At 38.5% G+C, this 17,066-nt stretch overlaps 2 protein-coding genes across 2 annotated transcripts; one reads left to right on the forward strand and one right to left on the reverse strand.

Annotated features, from left to right (window-relative positions):
* Positions 1-10,023: 10,023 nt before the first annotated feature.
* LOC109019261 (uncharacterized mitochondrial protein AtMg00810-like) lies at positions 10,024-11,244 on the reverse strand. Its single transcript, XM_019001532.1, has one exon. It carries the CDS (start codon positions 11,242-11,244, stop codon positions 10,024-10,026), a length of 1,221 nt encoding a protein of 406 aa, XP_018857077.1.
* Positions 11,245-15,121: 3,877 nt separating this feature from the next.
* Positions 15,122-16,520, forward strand: LOC109015898 (oil body-associated protein 1A-like). The gene is made up of 3 exons (XM_018998346.2): positions 15,122-15,438; positions 15,529-15,932; positions 16,056-16,520. Exons 1-3 carry the CDS (start codon positions 15,314-15,316, stop codon positions 16,229-16,231), a joined length of 705 nt encoding a protein of 234 aa, XP_018853891.2. The 5' UTR covers positions 15,122-15,313; the 3' UTR covers positions 16,232-16,520.
* Positions 16,521-17,066: the final 546 nt, after the last annotated feature.

Genomic DNA, 17,066 nt, shown 5'->3' on the forward strand with positions numbered 1-17,066 from the left:
AGATATAGGTGTAGGGCCATTTTAATCAAATCCTAATTCCAATAAAAGTTACTTTTGCCTTATCTAATGAGAAACATTTTAGTTTTATTAGTATTAAGGCCTGTTTTGTAACGATAGGTTGAAGAGGGAAAAAGAGTCATCTCTGGCCCATAGTGACGATTTGGAACTCAATCGGTGTGGTTTGGGGCCCATGATGGCGGTCCGAAGTGACGGTATAGTGTCCATATGTACATCCATTGCAAAAAATAGAAGATAAACACAACAAATATAAATGGAGAACAAGACATGCTGATTTATGTAGTTCAATACAAGACCTATGTCCACAGGTCATTTAGGGTAGAAATCCACTATAAATATGAGTATTTTACGGTCCATTAAGGTCTTTCATAGCTCATTGTACAAATGATAAAGCTGGAGTTTCATGTCTGGAGGTTGATGAAGCTCTCTCACTTTCGTCACCCAGGAGAAGTCTAGAAGAAGAAGAAGAAGAAGCCCCGATATCTTTGATTTCAAATCTCTTTTATTCGCCCCTGTCAGTGGTTAGTAAAAAACTCAGCTTTATGTCACTTCGTCGTTCTCTCTGCTCTTTCCAATTACCTCCTTTCTTTTTCGCCTGACACATTTTCACTTCCTCAGCTTTTGTCCCTAGGGGTGTAAGGAGTTCAATCCGAACTGGAAAAATCGATTGAACATTCAGTCCGATCTGGTTTGGTCTTGACCGAAGTTGAGACTAGTCGGTCTTGGTCCCACAAATTGTGGACCAAACAATTCGGTCCGATCCTGGGATCTATAAATTTTGGACCAGACCAGATCGAACCCCTATATATATATTTTAAAAATATTTTTAATAATTTAATATATTATTTTATATAGTAATTATATAATTAATAATGTAATTTTTATCTAATTTATTATTATTGATCATATAAAATATAAAATAATATACACTATCAATTAATACTAAATTATAAATTATCTGATAACTTATGTCATTATATGTAAATAGTTAATGCATCATACATTCATACATACTTTACTATTTACATTTAATTAAAGTAATTATATAAATTTTTTTAAAATACCTAAGTTGCAAGCAAGTATAAATAATTTATGTTCAGTGAAATTATTTGATATTCATTAACCGTATATAAAATGTATGACATTATTATTAATTATGCATACTAAAGAGTAAACTCTGAGTTAGTAAGTAGTAATTATGAACATCATAAATATAATTATAGTTAAATATTTTTTAATGAGTTAGTTATATAATTCACATTAATAATTGACTTAATTTTAATTTTAGTAATTAAAATAAAATTCTTTTATTAATTTATTTTTAAAAAAAATGAAAAAAAGATGGATTGTATGGATGTTCGATCCAATCCGGTCCCAAAAAAAAATGGACCACCCCCTCCCGGACTAAATCGGACTAGATCGATTTATACCAAATTGTCCCCCTTTATCCTTTGCTTATCCCTTCTTGATGGGCTTGGGGCTTCATATGGGCCAAGGAATTTTATCCACTCCAATTAGTTTTATTTTTTATCATCGTTGAGTCATGGGGACCAGTTTTGCCCTTTAATACCAAGCTATTTGCGACAAATTAGAATTCGTCATAGAGAATAGCTTTCATCGATAAAAGACATCTCCAAATAAAGAGAAATAATACTTGCAATTGTGAGTATGTAAGAGTTATACAGTCATTTTGAAAAAAGTGAATAAATATGAAATCTACATAAAAAGAAATTAATTTTTTATGAATAGACTCTACTCTTTTTCAAAGCGACTATACGACATTTACGTATTCCACGACTGTATGTAACATTACTGTCAGAAAAATGGGCTTGATTTCGGTGAGCATACGATTGTCTCAAAAGAATGTTGGCCCAGAACACAACAAAAGAAGAAAATAGTGAGTAAAAATAGTTTGCTGCGAAGCGTGTTATGATTTCATTTTTTTTAAATAATAGTTATCTCTACCAATAACGGATCAATGGAATGCACGCGAGTTATAAATGAATTTACCTCTAAAATATAATAAAAAATAGAACAAATATATTTGTTTAATTGCATTATGCATAAATAAAATTATACTCAAATACTACCATTCAACCAAGAGATTAAAAATAGAGAAATGATAGTTGCAGTCGTGAGTATGCAAGTACTGCGTAATCATTTTAAAAAAAGTAAATAAATACGGGATTCATATGAAAAAAAAAATATTTTTTTAATAGTGAATCTTATTCTTTTTCAAAATGACTGTACGACACTTACATACTCAACGACTGAACGTAATATTACTCTTTCGAAATTGACTTATGAGATCTATTAAATTTGTAGGCCAATAAATCTATTTATAGGCACCGAAAGATGCAAATGAAAAGTTATAGCTTATGCTGGCGAAAATTGGTTATGAATTGGTATATATATCGCATCCGTTGCCAAATGACACATAGATTGGACTTGGTCCAAGGGTTAGCATGCTTCCTTTTTAACCAGTTGGCACCGATTCAATCCCCAGTGGCCCCACCTTGAGGATTAATTTTTACAGAGTTGTTGTGTGCCGTTGGGTTGGCTGGGCCGCAAGCCAAGCCCGTGTGAGGCCCAGGCCCATCTTCTTGATAAAGCTTCAAAACTCCTTATTAACATGAGCAATGCTACACAAACTCCACATATTATATTTTTTAAAAATTTTAAAATTTTTAATTTTTTTAATATATTATTTTTAAATTAATTCAATTATTGTATTCATTATTCATATATTAAATATTTAATAAAAAAAGAAAATAATAAAAAATAAAAAAAGTGTAGCATGTGAAGGTTGTGTGAATAATAGAAGATTGTGTAGATTTTTTCTATTAACATAGGGGTGGTTCAAACCCTATCCGGGCTAATGGTAGTGCCCAATACTTCTAACATTGAATGCTTAATGTTATATGTATAGACCCAATTTATTAAAACCATAAGTCATAGCTTATAAACTTTTTATAAATTCTTTTTTTAAAAAATAATTCATAACTTTTAAAATAAATCCCTAAATATTATTATAATAAATATTATATATAATTATTTCGAAAATATTTTCAATAAAGAATATCACATAAAATAGTTATTGTAGGCTACACGCCACATCACTTGGGGCGAAAAATGTAATGGCCATAGAAGAATTTTTAATAAATCACACTTATAATGAGAAAGAATTGCTATAAATAAAAGCCTTGAGATAAAGTATTTTGTATTCTTTTCCTCTCACGGCCAAATCTTTTTGTAGTGTCGTGACTCGTGAGCCTTCTTTATTTTTTCTACTCCGGTGCTTGCCTTTCTCCATTTTTTTCAAAGAATAATGCTAGCCTCACCGCTTCAATTCCTAGAGAGCTACGGTTGGCAATTGTTTTTTGTTTTATTTTATTTTTATTTCTTTTTATTTCATGTTTAAAGAAGTATTTTTAAATAATATTGTGAATTTAAAAAAAAATATTTAAAAATGTTAAAAAAATACATGTAAAAGAAATTAAATACAAAAATACAAAAATAATTAGCGGTAGCTCCCAATCCTGGTTGTACTGCCACCCTTTTCTCAAATCACCGTTCTATTTGAATAGGGGCATGTGAAGAGGTTACGGTTTTCATATTGCTCTTTGTGAAAGTCCTCACATTTTGAAAAGAAGGTTTTTTATAAGATAATAACTCAACCTCAATTTTTTAGATATGGGCCTCCTTGAGAAAAGACCCACAATGACTCATTCTTCTCAATGACAGCCATAGGTCTCTTAAGAGACCTGCATTGACAAGGAGAACTACGGCGGTTCTCCATCTTAGAAAAGACAGATCCCTTCTCAAGAGATCCCTCTCTTTCTTATAGGAGACACAAACCCCCTTTGAAAAGAAGACTTTGTGGATCTTTTATGAAGGAAACCCACATGGTCTACTTTGAGAAGGATACCCATGAGTCCTCTCTCTGAATGGGAAAAATGCCCATAGCCTATAAATTGGATCCAGCCCATCAAAATATCACTAGAGACAAAAGGGGAACAAGAAAATAGATAAGAAGAAGACAAGAGAGAGATAAGAGGGATATAAGGGCTGTAAAATGTCAGAGGGTCAGGGGAAGAAGGCAAAGTGTTCACGCAAGGGAGATCTGTCAACTCATGATAGGCTGGCATGTACAGTAAAGAGTCAGACAAACATATAAAAGGGGATGCCCAGACAACATAGGAAGGGAGTACAATCAACAGATGGATCAAAAAAGAGATCGATGGAGACAACATAAAAGGATCAGCAGCCTCTCAAGGAAGATAGCGTCTCCAATAGGAAGAGCTCTAACATTCTCTATACAGTAAGATATGAGAATCTAAGAGTGACGATAAACAAATATATTATAGTGAAGACTTCTCTCCCCAAACTCCCGTGGACGTAGGCGCGTTGTCGAAACACGTAAATCTTGGTGTCCATCTCATTTTACTTTTCTTACACTTATTTTCCATTTACCATCATAATGTACGAACCACCACTGTACAGCCGCACCGAAACACTGCCAGAGGCTCCAAATAATTCACATCGTGGCACTATCGGCGTGGAATGGCCCAGGCCCATGAAACACGACATCAACAGTGACGCCGTCTGTGGGATGTCTGTTGTCCCATAACTAGTGTGTCCTTCATATGCCGACAACAACCCGATCTCAGAGCTCGTGATGTGAAGAAGAACAAACTAAAATTGATGGAATGAAGAGTTGATGAACAGTCTAAGATAACACAGAAGAAGAACACAATGAAGGTGGAAAAATGATATTTTTTAGTGCACTGAATAAATTCTGAATGGTGAATAAAGCTTCCACTAGATAAGTATCCCAGTATGGGCCATCTGGGCACCGCTTGGTACCCAGTACAACTTCATCAAAATGAACTGCCGGGAGCAAAAGGTCAAGAATTGCCCGACCTACCAGAAACAAGCCTAGTCTCTAGATTGGCCACGAAGTATATAGCATAGGACCAAAGTCACGAGCTTTAACTTGCTAACAACTATTCGAAATGCAAGTCCCAATGACTTGTCGAGTTTCGTGCAAGGTTGCTGCCTGTGATGCATTGGTGAGGGAGCAAGGCCTTCAGCTCTGCCAACCTATAAGTGCCAATCGGAATGCAATGGTGAGGGAGCAGCGCCCTTCGGCTTTGCTAACATATAACTGTCAATCAGAATGAAATGGTCAGGGAGCAAGGCCCTTCGGTTCTGCCAACCTATAAGTGCCAATGGGAATGAATTGGTGATGGAGTAGAGCCCTTCGACTCTGCCAACCTATAAGTGTCAATAGGAATGCATTGGTGAGGAAGTAGAGCCGAACCTATAAGCACCATTTGAAATGCATTGGTGAGGGAGTAGGGCCCTTCGGCTTTGCCAACCTATAAAGTCCACAATGGTGACCCCTTCGGCTCTGCCAACCTATAAGTGCCAGTCGGAATACAAGCCAGTCCTGAGACTGGACTTGCCGACTTTTGCGAGATACAAGCCTGGTCTCTAGATTGGCCACAAAGTATATAACACAGGATTAGAGTCACAAGTTTTGCCCTGCTAACAGCTATTCGAAATGCAAGTCCTAATGACTTGTCGAGCTTCGTGCAAGGTTGCTGCCTACAATGCATTGGCAGTGATAGAATCTCCATTAGCGAAATTTCCATCAACAAGACCAAGTCACTAGACTCTCGCGGCACCACGTTCACATTTTACGTGGTCGAGTCCATCTCTCACACCATTCAAACTCTACGCTCACACTATACGCGGTCAAGTCCATCTCCCGCTCCATTCAAGCTTCGCGCTCACCCTATATGTGGTCGGTTCCATCTTCAGCTCCATTCGAACTCTGCACTCGCACTATACGCGATCGAGTCCATCTCTCGCACCATTCGAGCTCCGTGCTACACTTTATGCGGTCGAGTCCATCTCCTGCAACATTCAAGCTCCGCGCTCGCACTATACGCAGTCGAGTCCATCTCCCGTTCCATTCGAGCTCTACACTCGAGCTTTACATGGTCAAGTCCATCTCCCGCACCATTCGAGCTTCGCACTAGCGCTATATGCGGTCGAGTACATCTCCCACCGTATTCAAGCTCCGCGCTCGCATCATACATGGTCGAGCACATCTCCCACGACATCTGAGATCCGTGCTCTCACCATTCGCTGTCGAGTACATCTCCTACCATATTTAAGCTCCGTGCTCGTAGCATATGCTTATTCATTAAAATGCTAGATATCAGTTTGCAAAACCCGTTCACCTTCAACATTTGCCCAGGTCATAAATCCTTATAAAGTCTCTCTCAACATCAAAACTGTTATAATTTCCAGCCAATAAATGTGCTAAAAATTAGCGAGATTCTGTGAAGTGGAAAAATGCCCATAGCCCATAAATTGGGCCCAGCCCATCAAGACATCACTAGAGACAAAGAATGAGACAAGAGGGAGACAAGAGGGATATGAGGGCTGTAAAATGTCAGAGGGTTAGGGAAATAAGGCAAAGTGTTCACGCAAGGGAGATCTGCCAACTCATGGCAGACTGACATGTACATAAAAGGTCAAGCAAACATATAAAAGGAGATTCCCGGACAACATAGGAAGGGAGGACGATCAACAGACGGATCAAAAAAGAGATTGATGGAGACAACATAAAAAAGGTCAACAACCTCTCGAGGAAGACAGCGTCTCCAATAGGAAAAATTCCAACATTCTCTATATATTGAGATATGAGGATCTATGAATGACTGTAAATAGATATATTATAGCGGATACTTCCCTCCCCAATCCCCCGTGCACGTAGGCACGTTGCCGAACCACGTAAATTTTGGTGTCCATCTCTTTTACTTTTCCTACACTTATTTTTCATTCACCGCCATAGATGTACGAACTACCACCATACAGCCGCACCGAAATACTGCCGAGGGCTCTAAATAATTCACTCCGTGGTACTATCGGTGTGGAATTGCTTAGGCCCGCGAAACACGACATCAACACTCTCATTTGAGAAGGAGAGTAACGTGGGTCTCCTTTTAAGAAATGGAGACCCATGGGTTTCCTCAATATTCAAAAACACTATAGCTTATTGCATTCGTTTCTTATGGATATATGCATGTGCTTTCTCTTTTCTATCATTTTTTTCATTAGTAGATTTTTGGATGGGAGATTTGAGGTTTTTTTTTTTTCAATTACTGTTGTGCCAAGGTATCTCATTCACATCATCCATCTCTTTTGGCTTTCTAATTTCTAGTCCATGGGTCATTGATATATTAGAAGATTTCAATTCAAGCTATCTCATTTGATTCATAGCTTGTGCAACTAAAAGGGTTAAGAAATTATCTCTATGACTTGAAGAACCCATATCCATTATTACTCTAGGTGGCTGTTGACAATAGTGATTTTGACTGAGAAAAAAGTTCTCTAACCTTAACAAGCAAGATAATAAAATCCATTAGGCTAATTTTATTATATTTTGGGTGAGAGAATGGACTTCCTCATGTGTTAATATTTTTAACTCATCCCATTATGAGTTCAAGACCAATATAAAATCTATGCTAGTTTACAACAAGAACAACAGAAGTGCAATGAGTTAAATTAGGAATTAAGTGAATTTTATACATGCCATCAAATAATATATAAGAACCATCCATAATAGAGTCATAATGTATAGTAACCTTTCCATTAATTTCCAAAAGAAAAAGTGTATCCTCATTTGTCTAAATGAGCTATAGAGACAAGATTTCTCCTAATGGAAGGTGTATAAGCAATGTCTACCAAATTCAAAATATGATTAAACGTCAAGAAAATGTTAACAGTTCCAATGGGTTCAACTTTAACCTTTACTCCATCTCCCATGTTCACCAATAATTCTCTATCATTCAGCTTTCTATTGTTGCTTAAGTCTTGCAAGAAATTTGTAATGTAAATGGTTGCACCAGTCACCGAGTATCAGAAGGCACATCAATTAGATTAGGCTCAAAGCACGCTAGCATCAAAGGTGTACCTTTATTGTCTAACCATGGCTTAAACCTTTTGCAGTCCACCTTGTTGTGCCCAAACAAAGTACAAAAGATGCACTTTCCTTTGAAGGTTTCTAACTTAGGCCTAAGTAGAGTGTTCTTCTGATCCAAAATTCTTTACATTGAATAACTTCTTGTTCGGACCCCCCTTTGAGAACTTCTTCTTTGGGTATCCACCATCTCGTGACACCATGAGAGCAACATGAGACTCTCTTATTCATCATCTCTTCCTCTTGAGTGACAATATCAATCATTTTGCTCAAGCTCCATTTTTCCTTCTCAGCCTTATATATGGTCTTAAGTCCATCAAATTGAGATGGTAAAGACTCAAGTACTTGCAATGCAAGAAAATTGTCTACCAACTCAATCTTCATTTCCTTCAATTAATTAAAGAAATAAGTGAGCTTCATAATGTGCTTTGGAAAAATCTCTATGTCGACCCAACCCGAAAAAGTAAACTTTCGGACAAAACATATTAACCGAATTTTCGAACCCAAATATAGTTTCAAAAAATCAAAATTTTCCACTATTCCGATTTTCCATGGTTACTAACACCAGCGGTCTAGTGGATTGAATTTCTGATTTTAACTCTCTCTGCTTTGATTTGTGACATATCAACATACAATTGCTAGATTTTTTGCTTGAACCTGCTTTTGTATGGGAACTACTACAGATACACAGAGATCCCACAAAGGGATCCCACACACTGATGTGGCATAAAGCCACATCAGTTTTTTGTTTATTTTTTCATAGCTGCTGCATTACTGCCAGCCATCCCATCTGCAACTCCTTCACGCAATGTCCCACACGTCTCTGGACAATGTCCCACATTTTTTTAGCAAACTACACAACTCACTCATTCACACACTCAAGCTTGACAACGTCCCTCTCCCTTACCTGGTCTCTCTCTCTCTCTCTCAATCCTTCTCTGGTTTCCATTTTTTCATTCCTCTTATTTTTTTTCTTTTTTTTTTTCCATGTATTTATCACTAGCTTCCTTCCTCCTCTTCTTTTTTTTTTCAACTATTTATCGCCAGCTTCATTCCTCTTCTTTTTGTTTTTTCAACAATCTATCACCGGCTTCATTCCTCTTTTTTTTTTTGTCAACTATCTATCGCCGGCTTCATTCCTCCTTTTTTTTTTTTTCCCCAGGAAATATCACTCTTTGGAGAAAGTGAGTTCCAAGTATTCCCGTTTCTCACTCATCTTCTTTGAGTTCCAATTTTTTTAGGTAATCCTTCCATTTTTACACATTCAAAGTGAGTTCTAAGAGATAAAAAAGACATTTTTACACATTTTTGAATTTTCATTTTTACACAATCCAGAAAGTGAGGAGAGGAGAGGCACGGGGATGAGGGGAGATGGAAGAAAAAAGGAAGGAAAAAAAAAAGAGAACAAGAGAAAGAGACATCGGGGAGAAGGGGAAAAGGAATAAAAAAAAAATTAGACATGCAACATCTGTATGTGGGATCCCTTTGTAGAATCTCTTTGTATCCATAGTGTTTTCCCTTTTGTATTGATTATGAGTCTTTGACAATAAAAATCAAGAAAAGGAAGTTGTACCTCAAAGCATGTTCTGCTTACATGCATTCCTCTCTCTTTCCATAAGTAACTAGAATAATTTATTTAATCCTACGTACCACAAATCATATTTTTTTTTAATTTTTTTTTCTTTTTTTCATAATAAATGTTATATATAGATAATAAATAGAACAATTTAATTAGTTTAGCAGGAATTAGATTAAAAAAAATTAAAATATATATGTATTAACGATGATACGTTTGCAGCGTGAGTGATGGAATAACTGCTTTGAGCACATGCAAGAAAGGAGAATAACAGAAAGTAGAGAACGTGAAGAGTGAGGTGGTGAAAAATCTTCGTACTTCATTTGTCATATACAGTTGCTATTTATAGCACAGGAAATCAAATAACAGAATGGTAAATACGTAAATTTTATTTTACAGCACATTAAATATGAATTAAATCATCATGCCACGTTTAGTCTGGTGGCCTTCCAAGTGTTTGAGAATTGTCCTCCTTTAATTCCAATATGCCCCCGCAAGATGGAGAGTAAACATTGATGACTCTCATCTTGAATAATAATCGTTGAAAAACTGGCGAGTGCAGTGGTTTAGGAAGCAAATCTGCCAATTGAGCAGAGGAGAACACGTGAGCAATTTTGACTTGTCCTGCTAAGATTTTATCACGAACTAGATGACAATCTAGTTCAATATGCTTGGTGCGCTCGTGAAATACCGGATTCGCAGCGATGTGCATGGCGGCAATGTTATCACAGTATAGAGTAGTAGGTGTTCCAATGGTAATGCGCAAGTCTGTAAGCAGATAGAGAACCCAAGTGAGCTCGCAAACTACGGCTGCCATAGCTCTGTATTCTGACTCAGCAGATGACCTTGAAATTGTGTTATGCTTTTTTGACTTCCAAGAAACAAGAGATTTTCCAATGAACACACAAAATCCGGTAGTAGATCGACGGGTGTCGGGGCAAGTTGCCCAGTTGGCGTTGGAGTAGGCGACAAGTTCAATGTTGGAATTTGCTGGAAGAAAAATGCCCTGTCCCGGAGTTCCTTTAACATATTTAAGGACCTTAAGAACAACATCATAATGTGGCACTCTCGGGTTGTCCATAAACTGGCTTAACAAGTTGACACTATAGTTCAAATCTGGCCGTGTGTTGGTTAAGTAGAGCAACTTACCAACCAATTTTCTGTAAAGTGCTGGATCATGAAACAATTCACCTTCATCCCGTTTGAGCTTGATGTTTGGTTCCATTGGTAAGGGAGATGGTTTAGTCGCCAAAAGTCCAGTTTCAGCAAGAATATCTAGCGCATATTTGCGTTGGCATAGTTGGATCCCAGCTTGTGTGCGGCCCACTTCCATGCCAAGGAAGTATCGTAACTTGCCCAAATTTTTTATGCGAAATTTGGTCTCCAAGAATTCCTTAACGGCATCGCTTGAATTGGTGTCTGAGCTCATGAGAATAATGTCATCGACATACACGAATAGTGCGATGAATGAGGTGGCAGTGCACTTGGTGAAGAGGCTATAATTAGCCTTGGATTGCACAAAACCAAATTCAGCAAGGGATGAAACTAATTTGGCATTCCATTGACGGGAAGCTTGTCGCAAGCCATATAAACTCTTTTGCAGGCGGCAAACTTGAGTGGTCTTGGATGCAAAATGGCCAAGTGGTGGCCTCATATAGAGTTCTTCAGTAAGCTCGCCATACAAGAAGGTGTTATTTATATCAAGCTGTTGTAATTCCTATTCTTTGATTGCAGCAACTGCCAAGGGACAACGGATTGAAACAATTTTAGCAACGGGTGAGAATGTATCGTGAAAATCAATACCTTCACGTTGGGTAAAACCCTTTGCGACTAATCGTGCTTTAGCTCTTTCCACAGTTCCATCGGCATTGAATTTCAACTTGTAAATCCACTTACAATCAATCGGTCTCTTGCCTTGTGGCAGATCAACAATGGTCCAAATCTCATTGAGCTCAAGAGCAGCAAGTTCCTGATCCATTGCCTCACGCCAAATTGGATATTTGATAGCTTGTGTATAGGATGTTGGTTCAAAATTTATGGAGACAGATGTGGTGAATGCCTGAAACTGAGGAGATAATGATGCATAGGATAGAACAGAGGAAATGGGAAAAGAGACATTATACCTGATGGAGAAGAAGATCCAGGAGCAATCATTGTTGATGCCGATTGGTGAGGATTGGTGGTGGTGACTTATTGACAATGGTAGTCACGTAGGAATGCAGGGGCTGTCTTTGTTCGAGTTTATTTACGAAGAACTTGGGAAGTATCATCATGATTAGAAGGTTGGGTTACTTCATTGATAGGGTCGTTTGAATTATGAAAGGGTGAAGCTGTAGTGTCTAAGTGTGTTGTGCGAGTGTGAGTAGGTGAGGAAGGTGGAGAGTTTATTGTGTCAACATGATCAGGGAAGGAATAATTGTCGAAGGGTAAGTGGGAAGGTGTTTGAGAGGGAATGAGTGGTGTAGTGTTGAGTTGTTGTTTGAGAGGAAATATTTCTTCATGGAAAATGACATTTCGGGAAATTAATACTTGCTGAGTGGCGAGGTCAAGTATTTTATAACCCTTGACGCCATAAGGATATCCAAGAAATAGGCATTTTCGAGCTCGAGGTTCAAATTTTGCTCTTGCATGTGATAAGGTGGAGGCAAAGCAAAAGCATCCGAAGACTTTAAAATGGTTATAGGATGGCTTGGTTTTGTAAAGAACTTCCAATGGGGTTTTGTAGTTGAGGGTTGGAGTAGGTGTTCGATTAATTAAGTACACTGCAGTGGTGACAAAATCAGACCAATATTGAAGTGATAAACCGGATTGAAATTTGAGTGCCCGTGCCACATTAAGAATATGTTGGTGTTTGCGTTCAGCAAGTGCATTTTGTTGGGGTGTGGCAACACATGTTGTTTGATGTAAGACACCCTTGAAGTTATAAAAAACTGGCATGTGGAATTCGGCACCATTATCGGATCGAATGGTTTTGATTTGAGTGTTGAATTGAGTGTTAATAAGAGAAAAAAAGATTTAAGAGTGAGCTTCTAGCTTCAGATTTGGTTTTAAGCAGATATAACCAAGTACACTTTGAGAATTGGTCAACAATGGTAAGAAAATATTTAGCACCATCGTATGATTGTGTTTGGTTAGGTCCCCAAATATCGACTGAAATAACATCAAAAGCTTTTGAGGCGTTCGATGCCACGGTTGGAAAAGGCAATCTGTGTTGCTTGGCAAGGGGGCAAATGTCACAAGGAATTTTGGATTGATCAAAATGTTTGAAACCAGAATCAATGTCATTTAATATATGGTGAACCATGGAACTATGTCCAAGGCGAAAATGCCACAATGTAAATTGATCAAACTTGGTAGTAGTAGTGTGATTAACGGAAATTGAAGGAAATAAGGTATGAAAATGCCATTGCAATGTGTTTGGTTTGGGTCTGGATAGTTGCAAGTGATATAAGCCATCACGCACCGCTCCCACTCCAATCGTCATCCATGATGAAAGGTCTTGGATATAACAAGAGTTGGAAAAAAATAGGAGACAACAATTAGAATGATGTGTCAAGGAATTTGCAGATATGAGATTAAAAGAAAATTCAGGCACACATAGCACACAGTGAAGAATCAAATGAGGTGATAAGTGTACATCACCAACGTGTGTAGCAACTGTGGTAGAGCCATTGGGAAGTTTGATCATGCGAGAAACTGACCTGATATTGTGAGTGAAGAATTTTGGGCTACAGATCATATGATCTGTAGCACCTGTGTCTATAATCCAGTATGTTTGTAGATGTGATGTTGTGTTAAAAGATGAAATACCAGAAACAGGAGGGGAACTGGCATGAACGTTGTTTGCAGCAGGTGGAATATCATCACCATGGGAAGGATTGAGTAAGGCAAGGATTTGGTTGTACTGCTCTCGAGTAATAGGCGGACCAAAGTTAATTTCCTCCTGTGCAACAAAGGATTGATTAGCTGAGGATTTAAATTTGTTGTTGTTCTTGTGGCCAGGAGGAAAACCATTCAATCGGTAGCATTTTTCTTTGATGTGTCCAAGTATACAGCAATGTAGGCACACTGGGAGGTTAGGGTTTGCTTTGAAGCAACGCTCCAGGGAGTGTCCCGGTATATTGCAATGAGAGCAAAAAAGTCGTTCTCTACGGTTTGTGGTGGAGTTGCGATGATCTGGTCCCTTAGCAACCATAGCTAAAGGAGAAGGTACAGAATGCAACTGGTGACGTCATTCCTCTTGTTGAACAAGGGAGAGAGCCCGATTGAGTGTAGGAAGTGGATCATGTAATAATATCTGCGCACGAACAGAGTCGTAAGAATCGTCAAGTCCAACAAGAAATTGCATCACCTTGTTACGATGAGTGTAGCCCAGCATCGTTTTGATAGCTCCACAAGTGCAAGCGGGCAAGGGTTCATAGATCTCGAGCTCATCCCAGAACACTTTGAGTTTATTATAATACTGGCTTACGGAATCAGTGTCCTGCGTTGAGGATGAAATGGATTTTGTGATTTGGAAAATCCGAGGGGCATTTTGGATGGAGAATCTCTCTCGAAGGTCATTCCAAACGCTCTTGGCAGTATCTGCGTGCGCAATGCTTGATCTATGTTGTGAGCTAACTGAATGTTGGATCCTGGCTATGAGCATGTCATTGCAGCGCTCCCATGGTGCGATGAGAGGATCATAAATGTTTGTTGGTTTGGTGATTGTACCATCAATGAATCCAAGCTTATTTTTGATATTGCATTGTTCTTGCCCAGGTTACATAATTTTCTGTGGTGAGCAAATCAGGAACTAAGGGAGATGAGGCTCCCTCTCCAGGTTGAATGTAGTAGGGGCTAGCAGGATGATAAGGGTTGTTTTCATTTTTGGATTGCTTGGAGGATTCTGTGTTTTCCGTCATTGCTCTGATATCATATTAACCATGATACGTTCGCAGCTTGAGTGATGGAATAACTGCTTTGAGCACATGCAAGAAAGGAGAATAACATAAAGTAGAGAACGTGAAGAGTGAGGTGGTGAAAAATCTTCGTAATTCATTTGTCATATACAGTTGTTATTTATAGCACAGAAAATCAAATAACAGAATGGTAAATACGTAAATTGTATTTTACAGCACATTAAATATGAATTAAATCATCATGCCACGTTTAGTCTAGTGGCCTTCCAAGTGTTTGAGAATTGTCCTCCTTTAATTCCAATAATATGATGTGTGGTGTTGGTTGATGAGTAACATAACTTAATTAATTATGATCTCACTTCTTAACCACTTCTTCCATATCTAATCTCACGGTTTTTATTTTTTCATCCCTATCAATCCGTTTTGTTTGGGGCGGCCATTTCCCGGATCGGAAATCTCGGTCGGGTCGGATACACAAGTTAATTGCACAGCCTTAGGCAGGGTGCTAGTGCGTGGCCATCTGGACAGATTGGACCTGAAAAGCTGCCATTTGGCAAGGAGACTTGGGAATGAGTTCCTGAAAAGAAGCCACGTTATTAGGCACGTGACAACTGCTACGGGGCACATCTAGCAGATCCTATGACACGCGTGACACCGCATGCAACAGCCTCACCGGTCTCTGCATCCCGAGTCCTGCCTCCCATGTTGCACTGCCCTGTCCTGCCAATAATATTACTGAATAAGCACAGCTAGCTCATCCATCCATCCCCCTTCCTTCGTTTGAGAATTAAGCAAACAATTACAAAACTGAAGCAACAAATCATGTCGAGTACTCACCCAGAGGTTCCAGGCGAGCCAACCAAGACTGGCACGGCCTTCCTTGAGACGGCCACTGCCACCATCCAAAGCTTTGCTCCTATCAACCAGATCCACCAGCATCTCTGCGCGTATGATTAATCTCCCCTCTAGCTCCTTTGTTATTTCATTTCTTTGTTCTTGAACTAATCTTCATGAGCTTTTCACTCTGGCTCTTTCAGGTTCCATTTTTATTCCTATGACATGACTCGCCAAGTCGAGGCGCATCACTACTGCGCACATCAAAACGAGGAGATGCGCCAGTGCCTCATTTACGACAGCCCCGACGCCGACGCTCGGCTTATCGGGCTGGAGTATGTCATATCAGAGCCCCTGTTCCTGACGCTGCCGGACGACGAGAAGCGACTATGGCATTCCCACGAGTACGAGGTAAAGAGTGGGTTGCTGTTCATGCCGGGAGTTCCGGGTCCGATAGAGAGGCAGGACATGGAGAAGCTTGCCAAGACGTATGGGAAGGTTTTCCACTTCTGGCAGGTTGACAGGAAGGACAATCTTCCTCTTGGGATCCCGCAGGTGATGATGGCCTTCACTCGGGATGGCCAGATCTACGAAGACCTTGTCAAAGGTACGTGCGACCTAATTAATTATCTAACGAAGAAATATTATATATGAACTATTTGTTCATGCTCTATATATAAATACTGCATGCACTCATCTAATTAAGCTATATCTGATCCAACGGATGCAGATGTTGAGGACCGATATGGGATATCAGTGGCGAAGGAGAGGGAGAATCGGGCTTACATATCGGGGTCAACGCATGGAATACACCCACTGGCAAATGGTGGAGGAAAGGGGCTCAAGACTGAGCTGAGGGAGGTAGACTGCAAGGCCCCAGATTCCGTGCCCAGGGTCTTTGTTTGAGTATTAATAATTAATATTTACTAATTAAATAGGACTAGTAATAACGGTCAATATGTATGTATATATAGGAATATATATGTATGTATTTATATGGTTTTTTTATATGGTGGTAGTATTGTGTTTGGACTTGGACGTTCCATCATGCAGTACGTATAAATACCAAACTTCGTGTGCCCTAAATTATCCGGTTCTTAAATCTCTCTCTTTTCCTTCTCTCTTGTAATTTATCCTTTTTTTAGTACTCCATGTAATTTATATATCCTTGTAATTTATATCTCCAGCTTTTGCATATTTGATCAGAAATTGGGTCATGTACCAAAAAAACGCATGCTTTTCCTCACCAATAGGTAGTTTGGTGTCGCTCAAAGCTTGAGAATTATTAAGGCCTCGTTCTGTTGTTGGACTCTACTCATGAGATCAACTCAGTTCAATCTAATTTTAAGTTAAGTTTAACATTCAAATATTTTATTATTAAATATTACTAAACTAATTAGATCAATTCAAAATTTCTTTACACGTGAGATATATATATTTTTTAATTTAACACATCTTTACACGTTTAAATTTTTATAAATATATTTAAACTCATTTTAACATCTAAACTCATTTTAAGTGAGCTTCATAAAATTTATTCCATCATTTTAACTAACTATTATTATAAAGAATTTAACTCAACGTCTAATTAAACGCAGTTTAAGTTGATAATTGAGAATTCCAAGACTCATTGGAGTTGGGAGTGTACTGATATGTTGGACGTCCATTCCGAGTTCAGAGAACTTTGATGGACCGAAGGTCAGCCAATTCTAAAGAACGAAGGTCCGCGAGAAAGAACCAT

Source organism: Juglans regia, chromosome 12 (assembly GCF_001411555.2).
Source record: "Juglans regia cultivar Chandler chromosome 12, Walnut 2.0, whole genome shotgun sequence".
Classification (NCBI taxonomy): Eukaryota; Viridiplantae; Streptophyta; class Magnoliopsida; order Fagales; family Juglandaceae; genus Juglans; species Juglans regia.